This window comes from Triticum urartu, chromosome 4A (assembly GCF_056163025.1).
Source record: "Triticum urartu cultivar PI428250 chromosome 4A, HENAU_Tu73, whole genome shotgun sequence".
NCBI classification, from domain to species: Eukaryota; Viridiplantae; Streptophyta; class Magnoliopsida; order Poales; family Poaceae; genus Triticum; species Triticum urartu.
In genome coordinates, this window is record NC_141876.1 from 135,387,456 (window position 1) to 135,403,953 (window position 16,498).

The 16,498-nt window shown below is 53.7% G+C and overlaps 1 protein-coding gene across 1 annotated transcript; it reads left to right on the forward strand.

The window, feature by feature from the left end:
• The first annotated feature begins 607 nt into the window (after positions 1-607).
• On the forward strand, positions 608-1,201 carry LOC147975123 (protein FAR1-RELATED SEQUENCE 5-like). The gene is made up of 2 exons (XM_087520283.1): positions 608-791; positions 966-1,201. The coding sequence occupies exons 1-2, from the start codon at positions 608-610 to the stop codon at positions 1,199-1,201; spliced, it is 420 nt and encodes a 139-aa protein (XP_087376409.1).
• The last annotated feature ends 15,297 nt before the right edge of the window (positions 1,202-16,498 follow it).

A 16,498-nucleotide genomic window follows, 5' to 3' on the forward strand; every position in this document is an offset into this window, starting at 1 on the left:
CGAAGCACAAGGGGATGAAGATGGTGGGCAATCGGAGATCATGGTACCTCAGCCACCGTACGTTGGGCAGAGATTTGAATCGTTCGCAGAAGCAAAGGAATTCTACCAGACATATGCAAAGTTCCATGGGTTTGCGGTCAACACCGAATACCATAGGAAAATTAAGAAAACTAACAAGTACAGCAGAGGTGAGATGAGGTGCCACAAGGCATGAAGGAACAAGAAGGGGAAAGGTGTTGCGTCTGTAGTTACGGAACGAAAGAGAGGTATCATTCTCAAGACCAAATGCCCTGTCCGGTGTAAGCTAAATGTAGATGGAGCACAGTGGGTGTTCACTGAATATTTTGATGAGCACAACCACAAACTCATAAAGAAGTTCGACCTGGTGAAATTTTTGACCGCCCACAGAGGATTCACCCCCCTCGAGAAGAAATTCATAAAGTTGCTACATGATTGTAACGTCAGTCCATCAAGAATGGTCCAGATACTATCACTCATCCACAGCAAAAACGGGACTCTGAGTAGCATGCCCTACATACTAGCTGACGTCACAAACCTAAAGGCAAAGTACCATAGAGAGAGCAAGTTGGCTAACATAGAGGCCATAATGGCCTACTTCGATGAGAAAGCGAAGGAAGATCCAGATTTCTCCTACAGGATAAGGTTGGACGATGAGGACCGTGTCAGGAACATGTATTGGGTGGATGGTGCTGCAAGGAGAGCCTACAAACATTTCCGAGACTGCATTTCATTCGACGCGGTGTATCTCACTAATATGTACAAGATGCCATGTGCTCCATTCATAAGAATAAATAACCACAATTAGTCGTTGTAGTTCGGATGCGGGCTCGTTCGGAACGAAGACACGAATGGGTACGTTTGGTTGTTCAAGACCTTCTTGGAGTGCATGGATGGACTTGCTCCGATGAACATAATAATAGACCAGGATTTTAGCATGCGTGCAGGCATAGATGAGGTCTTTCCGTTGGCAGTGCACAGGCACTGCAGGTGGCACATTATAAAGAAGGTTGAGGAGACGCTAGGACCGTTCTTTGCTGACCATCCAGAGCCGCACAAGGCATTCAAGCTGTGCATGTACCACAGCTTGACGGTGGAGGAGTTTGAAAGGAGCTGGATGGCCATGACTGAAACATATCAAGTCGCAGACAACGAAACTCTTGCTAATCTATGGGAGAAGTGAATGTACTGGGTGCCGGCCTACTTCATGCAATGCTTCTTCCCGTTTCTGTAGACTACGCAGCGCAGCGAGGGGTTCAATGCTGTTTTGAAGCGGTACGTGAGCCCTGGCAACTCATTGCTATAGTTTGCCAAGCAGTACACAGCTTTGCAACAAAAAACACTAGGATCTGAGCTACAGCAAGAAGCGAACACCGTGCTAAAGCAGCCAAAATTACTAATGTATTTACCAATGGAGAGGCAAATGAGCAAGATATACACCAACAAGATCTTTAACAAGTCAGTTGCGTTACGGTCGTATTTGTGCAAAGCACGAATGCAGTAGGTGCCATATAGAATGCAATGCAGTTGCCATGATATGTGGTTGCCATGTTTAATGAAATATTGTTTGCCATGCTTACTCAGATGCAGTTGCCATGTTCAATGGAAATTCTATTTGCCATGCTTACCCGGATGCAGTTTCCATGTTCAATGAAATGCAGTTGCCATGTTTTAATGCACTGTACTTCCATTGGGCATGTTGGTATGCAAATGCCAATGTCAACCAAAAAAATGTTATATTGTTGCCATATCTACTAAAATGCAATTGCCATGTTTACTAAAATGCAACCGCCATGTGTTGCTGAAATGCAATTGCCATTGTTTACTCAACTGTAGTTGCCATGTTTAATAAAATGCAGTTGCCATGTTTTATGCAATGTGCTTCCATTGGGAATGTTGGTGTGGAAAATGACGATGCCCAGTTGAAAAATGTTATGCAGTTGTCATGTCTAATGTACTACAGTTGCCATGTCTAATGTACTACAATTGCCATGTCTTATGTACTATATTTGTCATGTTCAAGGTGATATGTTTGCCATGCTCAATGTACTATAATTGCCATGTTCAAACAAAAATGTATTTCTATTTCCATGACAACATAAGGTGCTACAAAAAAAGAGCGCACGATAGTTTAACAGAAAACACACAAAACTTGCAGATTCCAGGAAGAAATAAAGCGTGCCAGCATGTTCACGACTTTCCAGGTGGATGAACATACGTTCAAGGTGTGTTCTATTTTGGGCATGTCAGATTTAGAACCTGAAGACCCGGACAAAGGAAGGAACTACTTCGTGAAAGCCTCAATCGGCCTAGGCGAATACTACTGCCAATGCTACAAGTTTGAACGGGACGACATTGTGTGTTGTCACATACTAAAAGTAATGGACATGAATGCTGTGACACGGATGCCCCGCCATTTCATAAGGCAGCGATGGACTTGGGACGCTGATGACGCGTTGGCGCCACAAACAACAAACGCAGTTCTGGCTGTGCATGACGAGAGACCTGAGTCAACCATGGAAGCCATGAGGCACGTTGTGCTGACAAAGAACTATGCTGAGCTAATTGATGAAGCATGCAAGAGTGATGAGACAACGAGAGTCACAGAAAAACACAGGATGGCCTTGAAAAGAGAGCTTGATGAGATCAAGAAGAGGAAAGCTGAGGAAGCCTTACACAGGTTCCCCCGCACATCAAGTGTGCCTTCGTCCACGGGGCCATCATCTGAAAACTCGGAGATAGGATCTGGAACAGCAAGCACACAAACCCAGGTCAGGAACCCGCCCCGTTCCATCACAAAGGGGCGTCCAAAAGAGATAAGGTACAAATTGGGATTGGAGATTCAAGCAAAACACAAGAAAATGAAGAAAGGGACGGGCAATCCGTAAGCAAAATTGGGGCGCTGTGACATGGTCCTTGGGGACATTTTGTTTTGTAGCCTAGATGTTGTGAATTTTTTCTAGAAATGGGAGACTGACTCTTGAGGGGCATCAGAAGTTGCAGGAAAAATGCATTGAATGGGTAACTGCAGTTGCCATATTGTGTGTGCTTGATCTGCCATGTTATATGTGTTTAATCTGCCATGCTATTTAGTACTAAATATGCCATGATATTTTATACTGAATCTATCATGGTAAATATACTGGGTCTACCATCCTGTTTGCTGCTGAATCTACCGTGTTCTTTGTACTGAATCTGCCCTGTTAGCTGTACTGAAAAATGCCATGTTATTTGTAATGACTCTACAACGTGTATATTTTCATGATAATTCGACACGGTTTAGTCACACATGTTGTGTTGTGTGCAATATATGTGAAGCAAAGTTGAAAAAGCGTAACGTGCATCAACCGCAGAAAAAAGGTTACGGCTACATGATCAAAACTACCATGGTAGCCGATGCAGTTAGCAATGAAAAAGAAGAAGAAAAACAGCCAAATGAAAAAACGACGATGACTTTTAATAACCATGTCTGATGAACTACAGTCGCCATGTTTTAGAACATAGTGCACGCATTCGAAGCAACAACCAGGTGGTGCAAACGATGAAACCACAAATAATAATGATAAACATAAAACGTATCTACTGACACGCCTGAAATAGGTTCACATCCACACAAAATATTATAGAAAATATTCAAATGTCATTCATGAACCACCACTGCGTACTAGGCTACTCGGGGTTGCAGTCATAGAATAACACACGGACATAGTTTTTGAGAAGGACAAAAGGTAGTACCTTACATTCCTCGGCAACAGAATGTGAGGTATGCGTCCGGTGTGTAACGCCACGTGATCACTTATACTTCTTGAAGACTTTCTTGACAGCTTCCTCCACGAACTCGCGTGCTCCGGACCGCTTGTTGAAATCTTCATTCATCAACTAGTTCCATGTGTACAATTTCCGGAGCTCAACGACCGTTGGAGCATTGACAGCGGGAACAAGTCTACCTTCCCACTTTGCAAGGTATTCCAACATGTGAAAGCCACAGTCCGTCCTTCACAAAGAAAAAGAGTCAGGTGAACTTGCAAAAAGGACAGACATATCAATGATAAAATTCAATTCATATGTAACACCAAAGAGGGGGTGGATTGATGTAAAATGGCACATGAAGGGGGGGTAGGTGTCGGTGTACTAGAGTAGGGGTACCCTAGTATCCCGAACTTGTGCACGGGCAGTCGCAGCATCCCGCGGCAAGGCTTGCCAGGTGACCGCCAAGGTCCTCCGTGGTTCCTTTGGAGCCATTCAAGGACAAAGTATCCAAGCCAAGGAGACAAGACCCCGACAAGAGGAGCTTGCCGGGAAGGCCAACCAAGGCATCTCAAGGAACTTGCCGCGACGCGCCACGCGTCCCGGCAAGGCCCGGTGAGCGACAAGCTCCCGGACGCGACAAGACAATGACCGCGGCAAGGCGCTTGCCGCGGCAAGCCACCACTCTGTGCCCGTGCTCCAGCACATCCACCAACGTGTCGCTCTGGGACCCTTCCAGGCGTACGTGGCGGGAGGCTGTGCAGCCAGCGGTGCGCGGTGGCAAGCGGCGCTGACAAGATTGCCATCGTGGCGAGCGGTGGCGTCCCCGACGGTCCCTTTCGCACTATTTAGGCGACGTAGACGGGCATTTAATGCCCTGGTCCCCTGCCGTCAGGGTTAGGTATGATACACTGTAGCAGGTAGCTGTACCAACCGCAACACCTTTCCATTTTTACCCTTGTCTACGTTGCCACCTGTCGGTGACCCCTTGAGCATATAAAAGGAGGCCCATGCGCAACGTAGGGGGGAGAGGAAGAGAACACTCACGCTCGGTCTCGTTAGCTGTCGGGGTGTACTATAGCACTCCGCGCTCCCGAGCAAGAACTCAATACAAACCACAAAGCAGGAGTAGGGTTTTACGCATCCGTGTGGCCCGAACCTGGGTAAACTGCTCGTGTGCTTTGCCTCGATCCGCTCTTCGTGCGACCCTCGCCCCCGCCGAACCGAAAGGGACTCGGTCCGCCGGTCCCATAGGTGCTCGTGGATTAGTCCCCCAACATCTTTGACGCGCCAGGTAGGGGAGTCGAGGTTGTGTGAACCAGATTCGGCGTTCACACGAGCTAGATCTTCATCATCTTCACCGACAGGAGCCAGCCCGCCCTTCTCTGAGTTTTTCTGCGATATTATGAACACCTACGGGTTCCGCCTCCTTGACTTCACCCCCAATGCTGTTCTGACCATGGCAGTTTTCACACATCTCTGCGAAAACTTTGTCAGAGTCTATCCCAATGTAGCCCTTTTTCGCCACTTCTTTATGCCCCGAGTAGAGAGAGGAGAGCCTTTATCCGGCGGAATCGCCTGGATCTCGAGGGCCGGCAAGAAGGACACTTATCTGGAGGGAGAGTTCTGTGGCAAGTGGGGGAATGGAGAGCAGGCTGGTGCTGGATTGTCGAGGAGAACCTGCAGCCGTTTACCGCCCGGCGCCAAGCCCCAGTAGCACGCGGCAGCGATTGGAGTGACGTGGCCCCGGAAGACGATAGGCTGAAGATTGCCGTCACCCGGATCCAACGCCTCAGGCTTGCCGGGCTCACTGTAGGCGCTGTTGGCGCAGATTTTCTTCGCCGCCGCATCGCCCCCCTGCAGGAACGGAGGAGACCCGCCTGGGAATTCAAGAATGCGGCGGATATCATGAGGCTGCGTCCGGGCCTCAACTTCAACTTCACTGTTCTGGAGCTTAACGCGATGCTCCGGGAGCTGTTCAAGTACGACCCTCAACATCCCGAAGTGTTCAGGTTGCCGAAGGGTGTCGTTCCGCTGTGCAACAACTCCGCGCTCGACCGCATCCGTGCAATGATGCCGCTGTGCGATTCGCATGGAATTGTCCCAACTTGGCAAGAGCCTGCAGACGACGTCGTGCAGGAGTTCTTTGACGGCTTGGTAGCAGTGCCGGTCCGCTCCGACGAAAAGAATAGCCTCACCCGCGACACCATCGATGCGGAGATGACACGCATCGCCATTAGGCTGGAAGAGGCGGCGGCAGCCTCAACCGCGGGCGAATTTGGATTCACCGTGGAGGAGGCAGAGGCAGCAGAGGCGGCAAGCCGTGCCGAGCGAGAGGAGCTCGTCGGCGAGAAAGAGCTTGCCGGGCATGACGTCGAGTCGAGCGATCCCGCCGAGGATACGAGCGGCTCGCTGGAGATCAACTCCTCTTCCTCCTCATCTTCAGGCAGCTCGCCGCAAGCAGAGCCTCCATCCCCACCAAGAAGGCGTCTCCGCAAGGCCGGGGACGTAGCGGGGCGGCGGGCGAGTCAACAGTCGCCGCGCCGCGCGACACGCTCCACCGCGGCAAGCACTGTTGCCGCAGGAGCACCTCACACTGCTGCGGCAACTGGAGCGGGGTCCACCCGGACCACCGCTTCTGCTCCTGCCGCTTCTCATGCCGCGGCGGCAGCCGGAGCGGGGTCGTCTCAGACCACCGCCACTGTTCCCGCCAAGTGGCCAAGGGAAACTAATCCTCCGCCTCCTCGCGCCGGACGTGAGCCGGACTTCGACTTCTCCGCGTTCAGCTCCGACGAGGAAGAAGAAGAGTAAGATTCTCTTGTTGTACTTGTAGTTCTTCAATTCTTGCTGTTTTGTCTTGTATCTCATTTGCTTTACTCTGAACTTATTCCTTTTTAGGACTCTGGCCCAGAGAGCAGCAAAGAGAGCCAAGGTCCCGGTGATTGTCATCGAGGATGAACCCACCGCGACAGCAGGGGGTGCATCCGAGACAACCTTGCCGGACCCGGCAACTGTTCTCCAGAGCAGCCCCCAGTGTAAGTATATGGTTCGCTTTCCGCTGTTAGGCGCGCATGGATACTCTTTCTTTGCTGACATCTGACTGTTGGTTTGTGTAGGAGCAGAGCAGCCCCACCAGGAGCGCTCGGAGGCCGCCCCCGAAATGCCAAGGGAGAGTCCTCCAGCAAGGGAGAGTTCTCCGACAAGGGACAGCACCAGCGTCCCCCCGGCGGCGGAGACTACGACTGCCGAACCCAGTACAGGTAATCTTCTCTTCAAAGCTTCCCTTGGGTTCTTCTTCTTTTTGGGTATTTGCTTGACTTTTCTCACTTTTCCGGCCATCAGACCCATCTGCTGCGGAGCCGATGGAGACCGAGGTTGCTGCCGACGACACCGCTGCCACTGAAGAAGCAGCCGGCGCTGATGGTCCCGCCGGCGACGAGGCCGCCAAAGCTGCCGCCGCAGCAGCTGGCGAGGGGTCTGGTGATCGCACTGACGGCCCTGAGGCCGCAGGAGCGCCAGGCGCTATGTCGACCGCCGACCCGTCCGCCGCTGCCGCAGCGCCAGGCTCCGAAGAGCCCCAACCAGGCGTCTACTTGAAGGCCGGCGATGGCGTCTTCATCAACCTCCCCTGGGCGTCAAGCTCCAGGGCGCCGGTCGAGGGAGAGAGCTTTGATGGAGAGGTGCTCGCCTCCGCTGGGCTAACGCTAGTTGATGCGCCGAGCAGCAGCAGCGGCGAGCCTGAGGAGGAGCGGCTGCTGCGGAAGCTGTTGTCGCTCTACCGCGCGCGGCAAGCCAAGCTGGAATCCCGCGAGGCGCTTGTCGCGAAGGCGGGAGCGGACATCGAGAAGCGCGCGGAGGAGCTCCGGGGTCTCAACCAGGAAGCTCTCCGGTCCCTGGCAGAGGAGCGGGAGCAACTCGCCGAAGAGCAGAAGGCCTTCTTCCTCGAGAAGGCCGAAGTTGAAGAGCAACAGCGGCTTGCCGCTGAGAAGCTGTCTGCGCAGGAGGGCGAGCTGGTGCAGCGGAAAGTTAACCTCGACAGCCACGAGGAGGAGCTTGCCGCGCGTGAGCAAAAATTCGGCGGAGCCCTTAAGCAAGCAGAGGATGCTGCCGCAGTTGCCGAGGCCGCCAAGAAGGAGCTGGAGATGAAGGTGGCGCAGCTGGAGGCCGATCTCAAGGCGAGTGGTGAAGAGCTTGCCGCGCTCAAGCGTGAGCGGGAGAAGGACGCCCACAGCAACTCAGAGCTGCAGGTTCGTCTCGCCGAGAAGGGCAAAGAGCTTAGCGCCGCCAAGGACTCCAACGCAGATCTTGAGTTGAAGCTGACCACTTTGACCAAGACGCTGGACGGCGCCAAGGAGCAGGAGGTGGCCTTGAAGGAGGAGATCAAGGCCGACAAGGCACTGCTGGCGAGTGCTGCCGCCACCCAGAATGCTTTTAGGGAGAATGTGGAGCACTGGACGGAGGGTCTCGTGAATGCTGCCACAGATATCGACAGGGAGCTGGCGCAGCTGGGGTGGAGGATCTCGGGTATCCCTCTGATGAGAACCTCCAACCCAGCGCCAAGCTCACCTTGTCCTTCAAAGGCGTGGCGACGGCCCTCCAGCGGCTCCGGGAGAAGATCCCAAAGCAGCTGGCCGACGAGTCGCGCAAGATCTGCGCGGGAGCTCTTCAAAAGGTGTTGGTGAAGGTGGCCTTCCGCAACCCGGACCTCAACCTCACCAACGTCCTCAAGACCCTACCGCCGGATGCTGATCTGGAGGCGCTCAAGACCCTTGTCGCACCCATTGTGGACAAGGTGAGCGGGATCAAGAGGATTGAGGGCGATCGCGTAGACTAGGCCGCCCGTTTTCTTCTTTTCTTGTCGCTGCTGGTCATGTTATGAGAACAATCTGTTAGAGCCGCGACAAGCTACCTTGTAATATAACTCTATTCCGGGTAATGATTGCAATGTTATTCCCTTTACTTGATTCCTCCCTTTGTATGTTTTTGCCCTACGCTTTTAGGGAACTTGCCGGTGCAGGCACCTTAGCCGCGAGCGCTGAGTGCGGGACGTCAGCAGCCTGCTGGCGGTGCCGCTACCGACAAGAAACCTTGTCGCAACTAGTCGCAGCTCACTTAAGTTGTTGAGCGGACTCGAAACAAAGTAAGGGCGCAACTAGCTACAAGTTGGTTCCTCCGCGCACAGGTTTTCCATACAAAGTGCGGTCGTTCAAGGGAGATAACTTAAAAATTTTAAAAATTTGATTGCTCAAACTTTGGCAACTTAGCTTTTCTGTTGTTTGCTTCCCGGTAAGGCGAAACTTTCTTGAACGACGCCTGGTCCATACCATTATCTTCTCCTTTCCCCCCCGGCAAATTTGTGGGCGAGGGAACCTTCCTTTCCTTGAGAAAAAAGAAAGAGGAGAAAATAAAGATATGGAGCCTTACGGCTCGTTATTGCTTACCGGGGAGTAGGTGCTGCACAAAGTGTCAGATCACATATGCAAAAAATAGAAAGCATGAAATTGACAAGATGTGCGGAGCATATGAGCTTTACTTATGCACGGGGTCTGTGCCCGGCTTTGTACAAAGGATTACATGCAACAGCGGCAAGACTTGTACAAAAGGTGGTTGCCGGAACAGGTTCCGGCAACCGCGCCTTACGGGTAAAACTTACGAAGATGCTCAATGTTCCAGGAATTGCTCACCGGAATGCTATCTTCGGTCTCAAGGCGGACAGCGCCAGGCCTAGTGACTCGTTTCACCCGGTAAGGGCCTTCCCACTTCGGCGTCAACTTGTTGGAATTCTTGGCGGACTGAACACGCCGAAGAACAAGGTCGCCTTCCTCGAGACTTCTGGCGTTAACTTTGCGGCTATGGTAGCGGCATAAAGCTTGCTGGTAGCGAGCAGCTCGTATAGCAGCCTGAAGACGGTCTTCCTCAAGGAGTAGCGCGTCATCTTGTCTCAGCTGCTCTTGCTCAAGCTCATCATAAGCGAGCACTCAAGGTGACCCGTATACGAGTTCCGTGGGGAGAACTGCCTCTGCTCCATAGACTAGAGCGAAAGGTGTCTGGCCAGTGGCTCGATTTGGCGTTGTCCTGATCGACCAAAGAACCACCGGCAGCTCCTCGATCCAGTTTCTTCCGCACTTGTACAGCCTGTCGAAAGTCCTGGTCTTGAGCCCACGTAGCACTTCAGCATTTGCCCTCTCCGCTTGACCGTTGCTTCTCGGGTGAGCAACAGAAGCGAAGCAGACCTTGGCGCCAAGATCTTGGACGTACTGCATGAAGGTGCGGCTCGTGAATTGCGTACCGTTGTCAGTGATTATCCTGTTAGGGATCCCGAAGCGGCAAACAATCGACCTGAAGAACTTGACTGCTGACTGTGCTGTCACCTTCCTCACTGCTTCCACTTCCGTCCACTTTGTGAACTTGTCGATTGCAACGTACAAGTACTCAAAGCCCCCGATTGCTCGGGGAAAGGGGCCGAGGATGTCGAGCCCCCAGACCGAAAATGGCCAGGATAAAGGGATCGTCTGGAGAGCTTGAGCTGGTTGGTGTATCTGCTTGGAATGGAACTGGCACGCTTCACACTTGGTTACTTGTGCAGTTGCATCCTGGAGGGCTGTCGGCCAAAAGAAACCTTGCCGGAATGCTTTGCCGGCAAGTGCTCTTGCGCCAATGTGGTGACCACATATGCCTCCATGTATCTCTGCCAACAGCTCTTGTCCGTCTTCCCGGTGAATACACTTCAATTTCACACCGTTGAGTCTTCTTCTGTATAGTGTGTTGTCGACAAACTGGTACATACTTGACTGCCGGGCTACTCTTTCCGCTTCTTCTTGCTCTTCGGGAAGTTCTCCTGTCTGAAGGAAACGGACAATCTGTTGTGTCCATGCTGGAGCTTGTGGCTCGACAACAAGGACTAAAGGCAAATCTGCTGCTGCGGGAACATCCGCTTCTACGGCAAGAACCTGCGGCTCTGCCGGAGCTTGACGTTCCCCGGCAAGCTTGCCGAAGCAAAACTTGTCGGGAGTTTCTGCTCCAACGGAACAAACCCTAGGGCTTGCCGGAGCAGACTGCTCCTCAGCGCTCTTGGCGTTGATCTTGGGGACCTTCTTGGCGGCGGCTTCGGGAAGCTCTGCCGGAAAATAGTCACCAGAAATCAACTTCCTCTTCTTGCTCTCTCCAATTGATGGCGTTACAGACGGTTGAGTCAGCTTGAGCACAAAGATCCCTGGTTCCACAGGTAACTTAAGTGCGGCGCACTTTGATAGGCCATCGGCAATGGCGTTCTGAGCTCTTGGAACATGCTCCATATGTAGGCCGTCAAAGTGCTCTTCTAGCTTTCTCACTTCGTCGACGTAGGCTTCCATCAACGGACTCTGATAGCTCTTGTTCACTTGGCGGACGACAAGCTGCGAGTCACCCCTGACAATGAGCTTCTTGATCCCAAGGTCTGCCGCGATCCTGAGACCGGCAAGCAAGCCTTCATACTCTGCAGTATTGTTTGTTGCTTGCTCCTTGGGAAAGTGCATCTGGACTACATACTTGAGGTGCTCTTCGGTGGGTGCGACAAGCAGCATGCCAGCGCCGGCGCCTTGCAGCGAAAAGGCACCATCAAAGTACATCAGCCACTCTTTGCTTGCCTCCTCGACGGGGATGCTCGTTTCTGGAATTTCTTCATCTGGTGTTGGCGTCCATTCTGCTATGAATTCTGCCAATGCTCTGCTTTGGATAGTTGAAGTACTCTCAAACTTGAGGCCAAGGCTTGACAGTTCCAGTGCCCACTCAACAATCCTGCCTGTCGCTTCTGGATTCTGTAGTATCCTCTTCAGCGGAAAACGAGTGACAACTGTGATCTCATGTGCTTGGAAGTAATGGCGCAGCTTTCTCGAGGCCATGAGAAGGCCGAAAAGCAATTTCTGCACACCAGAGTACCTTGACCTAGCCCCCTGCAGAAGGGAACTGACAAAGTAAACTGGGCGCTGTACCATTCTCTTCTGTATCTCCTCGCGCGTCTGCGCAGATCCATCCTTGTCAGGACCAGAGCTTGTCGGGGAAGCCCCCTGCTTGTCGCTGGATGCGCCTGCCGTGGTTGCTGGCTCGTCATCTGCCTCTCTCTCTGCTACTAACGCAGCACTAACCACTTGATTGGTTGCTGCTATATACAGCAGCAACTTTTCTTGTGGCTTAGGTGCGACAAGTATTGGAGTGGAGGACAGGTATCTCTTCAAGTCTTGCAGCGCAGCCTCCGCTTCCGGAGTCCATTTCATTGGACCTGCCTTTTTCAATATTTTGAAAAACGGCAGGGCGCGCTCAGTAGACCTAGAGATAAACCTGCTGAGAGCAGCCACGCAACCGGCAAGTCTTTGTACATCCTTGACGCGCTTTGGTGCTTCAGTCTGCTCAATGGCCTTGATCTTGTCGGGATTGGCTTCGATTCCCCGCTGAGACACAAAGAACCCGAGAAGCTTGCCGGAGGGGACTCCAAACACACACTTCTCGGGGTTGAGCTTGAGGCTGATCTTGCGCAGATTTGCAAAGGTCTCGTCTAAATCTTGAATCAGAGTTGCCTTGTCCTTGCTCTTGACCACTATGTCATCCATGTAGGCTTCCACATTTCTGTGTATTTGTGGCTCAAGAGCGACATGGACTACCCTTGCAAATGTTGAACCAGCATTTTTTAAACTGAAAGGCATCCGTATGAAACAGTACGTGCCACATGGAGTGATGAATGCGGTCTTCTCCTCATCCTCTTCTGCCATGAAGATCTGACGGTATCCTGAGTATGCATCAAGAAATGAAAGCAAGTCACATCCGGCCGTGGAGTCAACAATCTGGTCAATGCGCGGCAAAGGAAATGGGTCTTTGGGACAAGCTTTGTTAACATCGGTAAAGTCGATACAAAGTCTCCATTTCCCGTTCGCCTTGCGCACGACTACAGGATTGGCCAACCACGTAGGATGGAGCACTCCTCTGACAAGGCCTGCTGCTTCCAACTTCTTGATCTCTTCTGCGATGAATTCTTGGCGCTCCACTGCTTGCTTCCTGACCTTCTGCTTGACGGGCCGCGCATGAGGACAAACGGCAAGATGGTGCTCAATTACTTTCCTGGGTACACCGGGGATGTCAGACGGTTGCCACGCAAACACGTCGACATTCGCCCGCAGGAAAGCAATGAGCGCGCTTTCCTATTTAGGGTCGAGAGTGGCACTGATGGTGAAGGTACCACCAGTGCCGTCCTCCTTGGCGGACACCTTCTTGGTCTCTGGCGGAGCTGCCATTGTCTTCTTACACTTGCCGGTGGAGCTCCATGGTGCGTCCTCGACGGCAGCGCAGCACTCCGAAGAGGTGCGCTTGCCGGAGTGGGCATCAGAACTCTTGCCGGACTTGGTCTTCTTCTTCCCCCCGGGAGCTTCAACGGCAGGTGACTTGCGATCTGTTGCGGCTGCCGCTTCCCGGTAGATCTTGTCGGCGCAGATAAGTGCATCCTTCTTGTCGCCAGGGACAGAGATGACGCTTATCGGGCCTGGCATCTTCAGCATGCTGTATGCGTAGTGAGAGGCTGCCATGAACTTGGCGAGTGCTGGACGGCCGAGTATCCCATTGTAAGGCAATGGAAAATCGGCAACGTCAAAAGTGACCCTCTCAGTCTTGAAGTTCACCTCGTTGCCAAATGTTACTGGCAACGTGACCTTCCCTTTCGGCTTGCTCCTTCCTGGGTTGATTCCTTGGAATGTGCCGGTCTCTTCAAGCTCGCTGTCAGGGATCTGGAGTTTCTGGAGTACAGCGGAGGAGATCAGGTTCAAGCCGGCCCCGCCGTCAACTAGCATCTTAGTGACCTTGAGGTTGCGGATAGTTGGTGAAACCAACATAGGCAAGCACCCGACCGCAGTTGTGCGATCAGGGTGGTCCTCAATATCAAAGATGATAGGCGTGCTGGACCATTTCAGAAGCTTGCGTGACTCGATAGGTGGTTCCACCGCATTGACTTCCCGCACCCACTGCTTGAGTTGGCGGTGCGAAGTATGCAGAGAAGCACCGCCGTCAACGCGCAAGACCTCTGTGGCTTTCTGGAACTCCTGCTCACTGGTCTCGACACCATCCATGTCTTCGTCGTCGTCGTCATCTTCATCCTTGTCGCGGCCGTGGGGAGGTCTATCTCCTTGCCGCTGCTTGGCCTTGCCGCGGCGTCCTCCCCGGCCGGCGCGCTTCTTGCCGGATTCTCCAGCGCCTCCTTGGGCCCTCTCCTTGTCGCGTTGCTCGTATTCAGCCTTTTGCTGCTGGACAAGCTGCTCGACCTTCTTGCAGCTCTGGAGGTCATGGCCCTTGGTGCGGTGGATCTTGCAGTACTGCTTGTCGGTGCCATCCTGCTTGTCGGCGACCGCCACAGTCTGGCAGTTGGTGCATGCGGCAATCTCCTTGCCGGAGCTACCAGCTTTGGCTTTCTTGGCGCCACCTTCGTTGCCGGACTGCTCAATGACTAGCACATCTTTGCCTTTCTTCTTCCTGTTGTTCTGCCGCCGATTTTTCTTTGCCGGGGCAGCATCCTCGCTGTCAGATCCTCCTGCTCCTGTATTCTCTCCGGGGAGTTTCCTCCCTTCCTCAGCACGTGCACACTTGTCGGCCAGGGCATACAGCTCACTGACGTCTCTGATCTTGCACATCACCATCTCCTCCCGCATCCTGCGGTTACGCACGTTCTGATGGAACGCGCTGATGACCGCGGCAGGGTGGACATCTGGGATGTTGTGCTGTACACGGCTGAATCTCTGAATGTACTTGCGCAGGGGCTCTCCTTCCTTCTGGGCGAGCAGATGAAGGTCACTCTCTTGGCCATGAGGTTTGTGGCCGCCTGTAAAGGCGCCGACAATCCGATGGCATAGGTCTGCCCAGGAGGATATGGAGTTGTCCGGCAAGTGCATGAGCCAGGACCTGACGTTGGGCTTGAGCACCAGCGGGAAGTAGTTGGCAAGGATCTTGTCGTCCCGCCCCCCGGCAGCCTGCACCGCGATGGTGTAGATGCTGAGGAACTCTGACGGATGCGACTTGCCGTCGTACTTCTCTGGTACGTCTGGCTTGAAATTTTTCGTGCTAGGCCACTGGACTTGCCGTAGCTCACGAGTAAACGCAGGGTAACCTACCGCGTACAGCAAGTCGCCTGGTTCCCCTGGCGCATGCATGTCGACAGAGGGCCCAGCGCGCTGGTCCGATTGACATCGCGCTTCTCTTCGGCGCTCGATGCGAGTACGAGCATCTTCTTGCTGTCGTTCGTGAAGAACTTGGCGCTGATCGCGACGAGCTCGTGGATCTGATGACGCGGTGGAGTCGCTGTCGAGGTGGATCCGGCGAGTCGGCGATCTTGGCCTTCGGGGCGGAGAGTGCACAGTGGTTGCACCCCCACCGGTCTTGTTGCCACTGGCTCGTGCCTGGCTGACTTGCCGCGGCTGCGACGTGCTCGGCTGCTGTTGAGTGTCGCCGTTGGCGAAGCCGATGAGACTCTGAATGGTGGCCCTCCAGTCGTCGATCTTGTCTGCCGTTGGAGGGTAGTCCAGGAGCAGTTGAGCTCGCGCCAAAGCTTCTGCTGTAGTGGCGGGTGGCGGTGGCGAACGGTGCGAGGAGCGGGATATGCTCGGACTTCTAACTATGTTAGAAGGAGCAGTATCCCGTCCAGGCGACCGTGCCTCGCTCGTGCCAGCATGTTGGCGTGCATGCTGGTCTTGAGCACTCCGAGATCCACCAGCTCGATCTTGGTCCAGCAAACGCATGGTACCGTGAGTACCATGACGCTGCCGGTCCCGCGCCTCCTGAGATGGGCGCGGTGCATGTACGGACGCCGAGGTCTTGGAGTGCGCCCGGCCGTTGTGGGAGCCGGCTACGCCGCCGATGGGCAGCGCAGCCTTGTCCTTGGACCTGGCAGCACCGTGAGCTCCCTCGTCGACGCCCGTTCTTCCGCCGGCGTCTGCCCCATCAGCCGTTTGCTCTGACGGTGGTGAGTTCGGCGCGGACGGAGTAGCCGCCTCCGAAGCCTTCTTCTTCGGCGGCATGTCGGTGAAGATGATGAAGATCTAGCTCGTGTGAACGCCGGATCTGGTTCACACAACCTCGACTCCCCTACCTGGCGCGCCAAAGATGTCGGGGGACTAATCCACGAGCACCTATGGGACCGGCGGACCGAGTCCCTTTCGGTTCAGCGGGGGCGAGGGTCGCACGAAGAGTGGATTGAGGCAAAGCACACGAGCAGTTTACCCAGGTTCGGGCCGCACGGATGCGTAAAACCCTACTCCTGCTTTGTGGTTTGTATTGAGTTCTTGCTCGGGAGCGCGGAGTGCTATAGTACACCCCGGCAGCTAACAAGACCGAGCGTGAGTGTTCTCTTCCTCTCCCCCCTACGTTGCGCATGGGCCTCCTTTTATATGCTCAAGGGGTCACCGACAGGTGGAAACGTAGACAAGGGTAAAAATGGAAAGGTGTTGCGGTTGGTACAGCTACCTGCTACAGTGTATCATACCTAACCCTGACGGCAGGGGACCAGGGCATTAAATGCCCGTCTATGTCGCCTAAATAGTGCGGAAGGTACCGTCGGGGACGCCACCGCTCGCCACGATGGCAATCTTGTCAGCGCCGCTTGCCACCGCGCACCGCTGGCTGCACAGCCTCCCGCCACATACGCATGGAAGGGTCCCAGAGCGACACGTTGGTGGATGTGCTGGAGCGCGGGCACATAGTGGTGGCTTGCCGCGGCAAGCGCCTT

Coding starts and splice junctions, on each gene's coding strand:
- LOC147975123 (XM_087520283.1), top strand. CDS start 608: ATGGCCTACTTCGATGAGAAAGCGAAGGAAGATCCAGATTTCTCCTAC. Junction 792..965: donor TAATATGTACAAGATGCCAT/GTGCTCCATTCA, acceptor GCATGCGTGCAG/GCATAGATGAGGTCTTTCCG.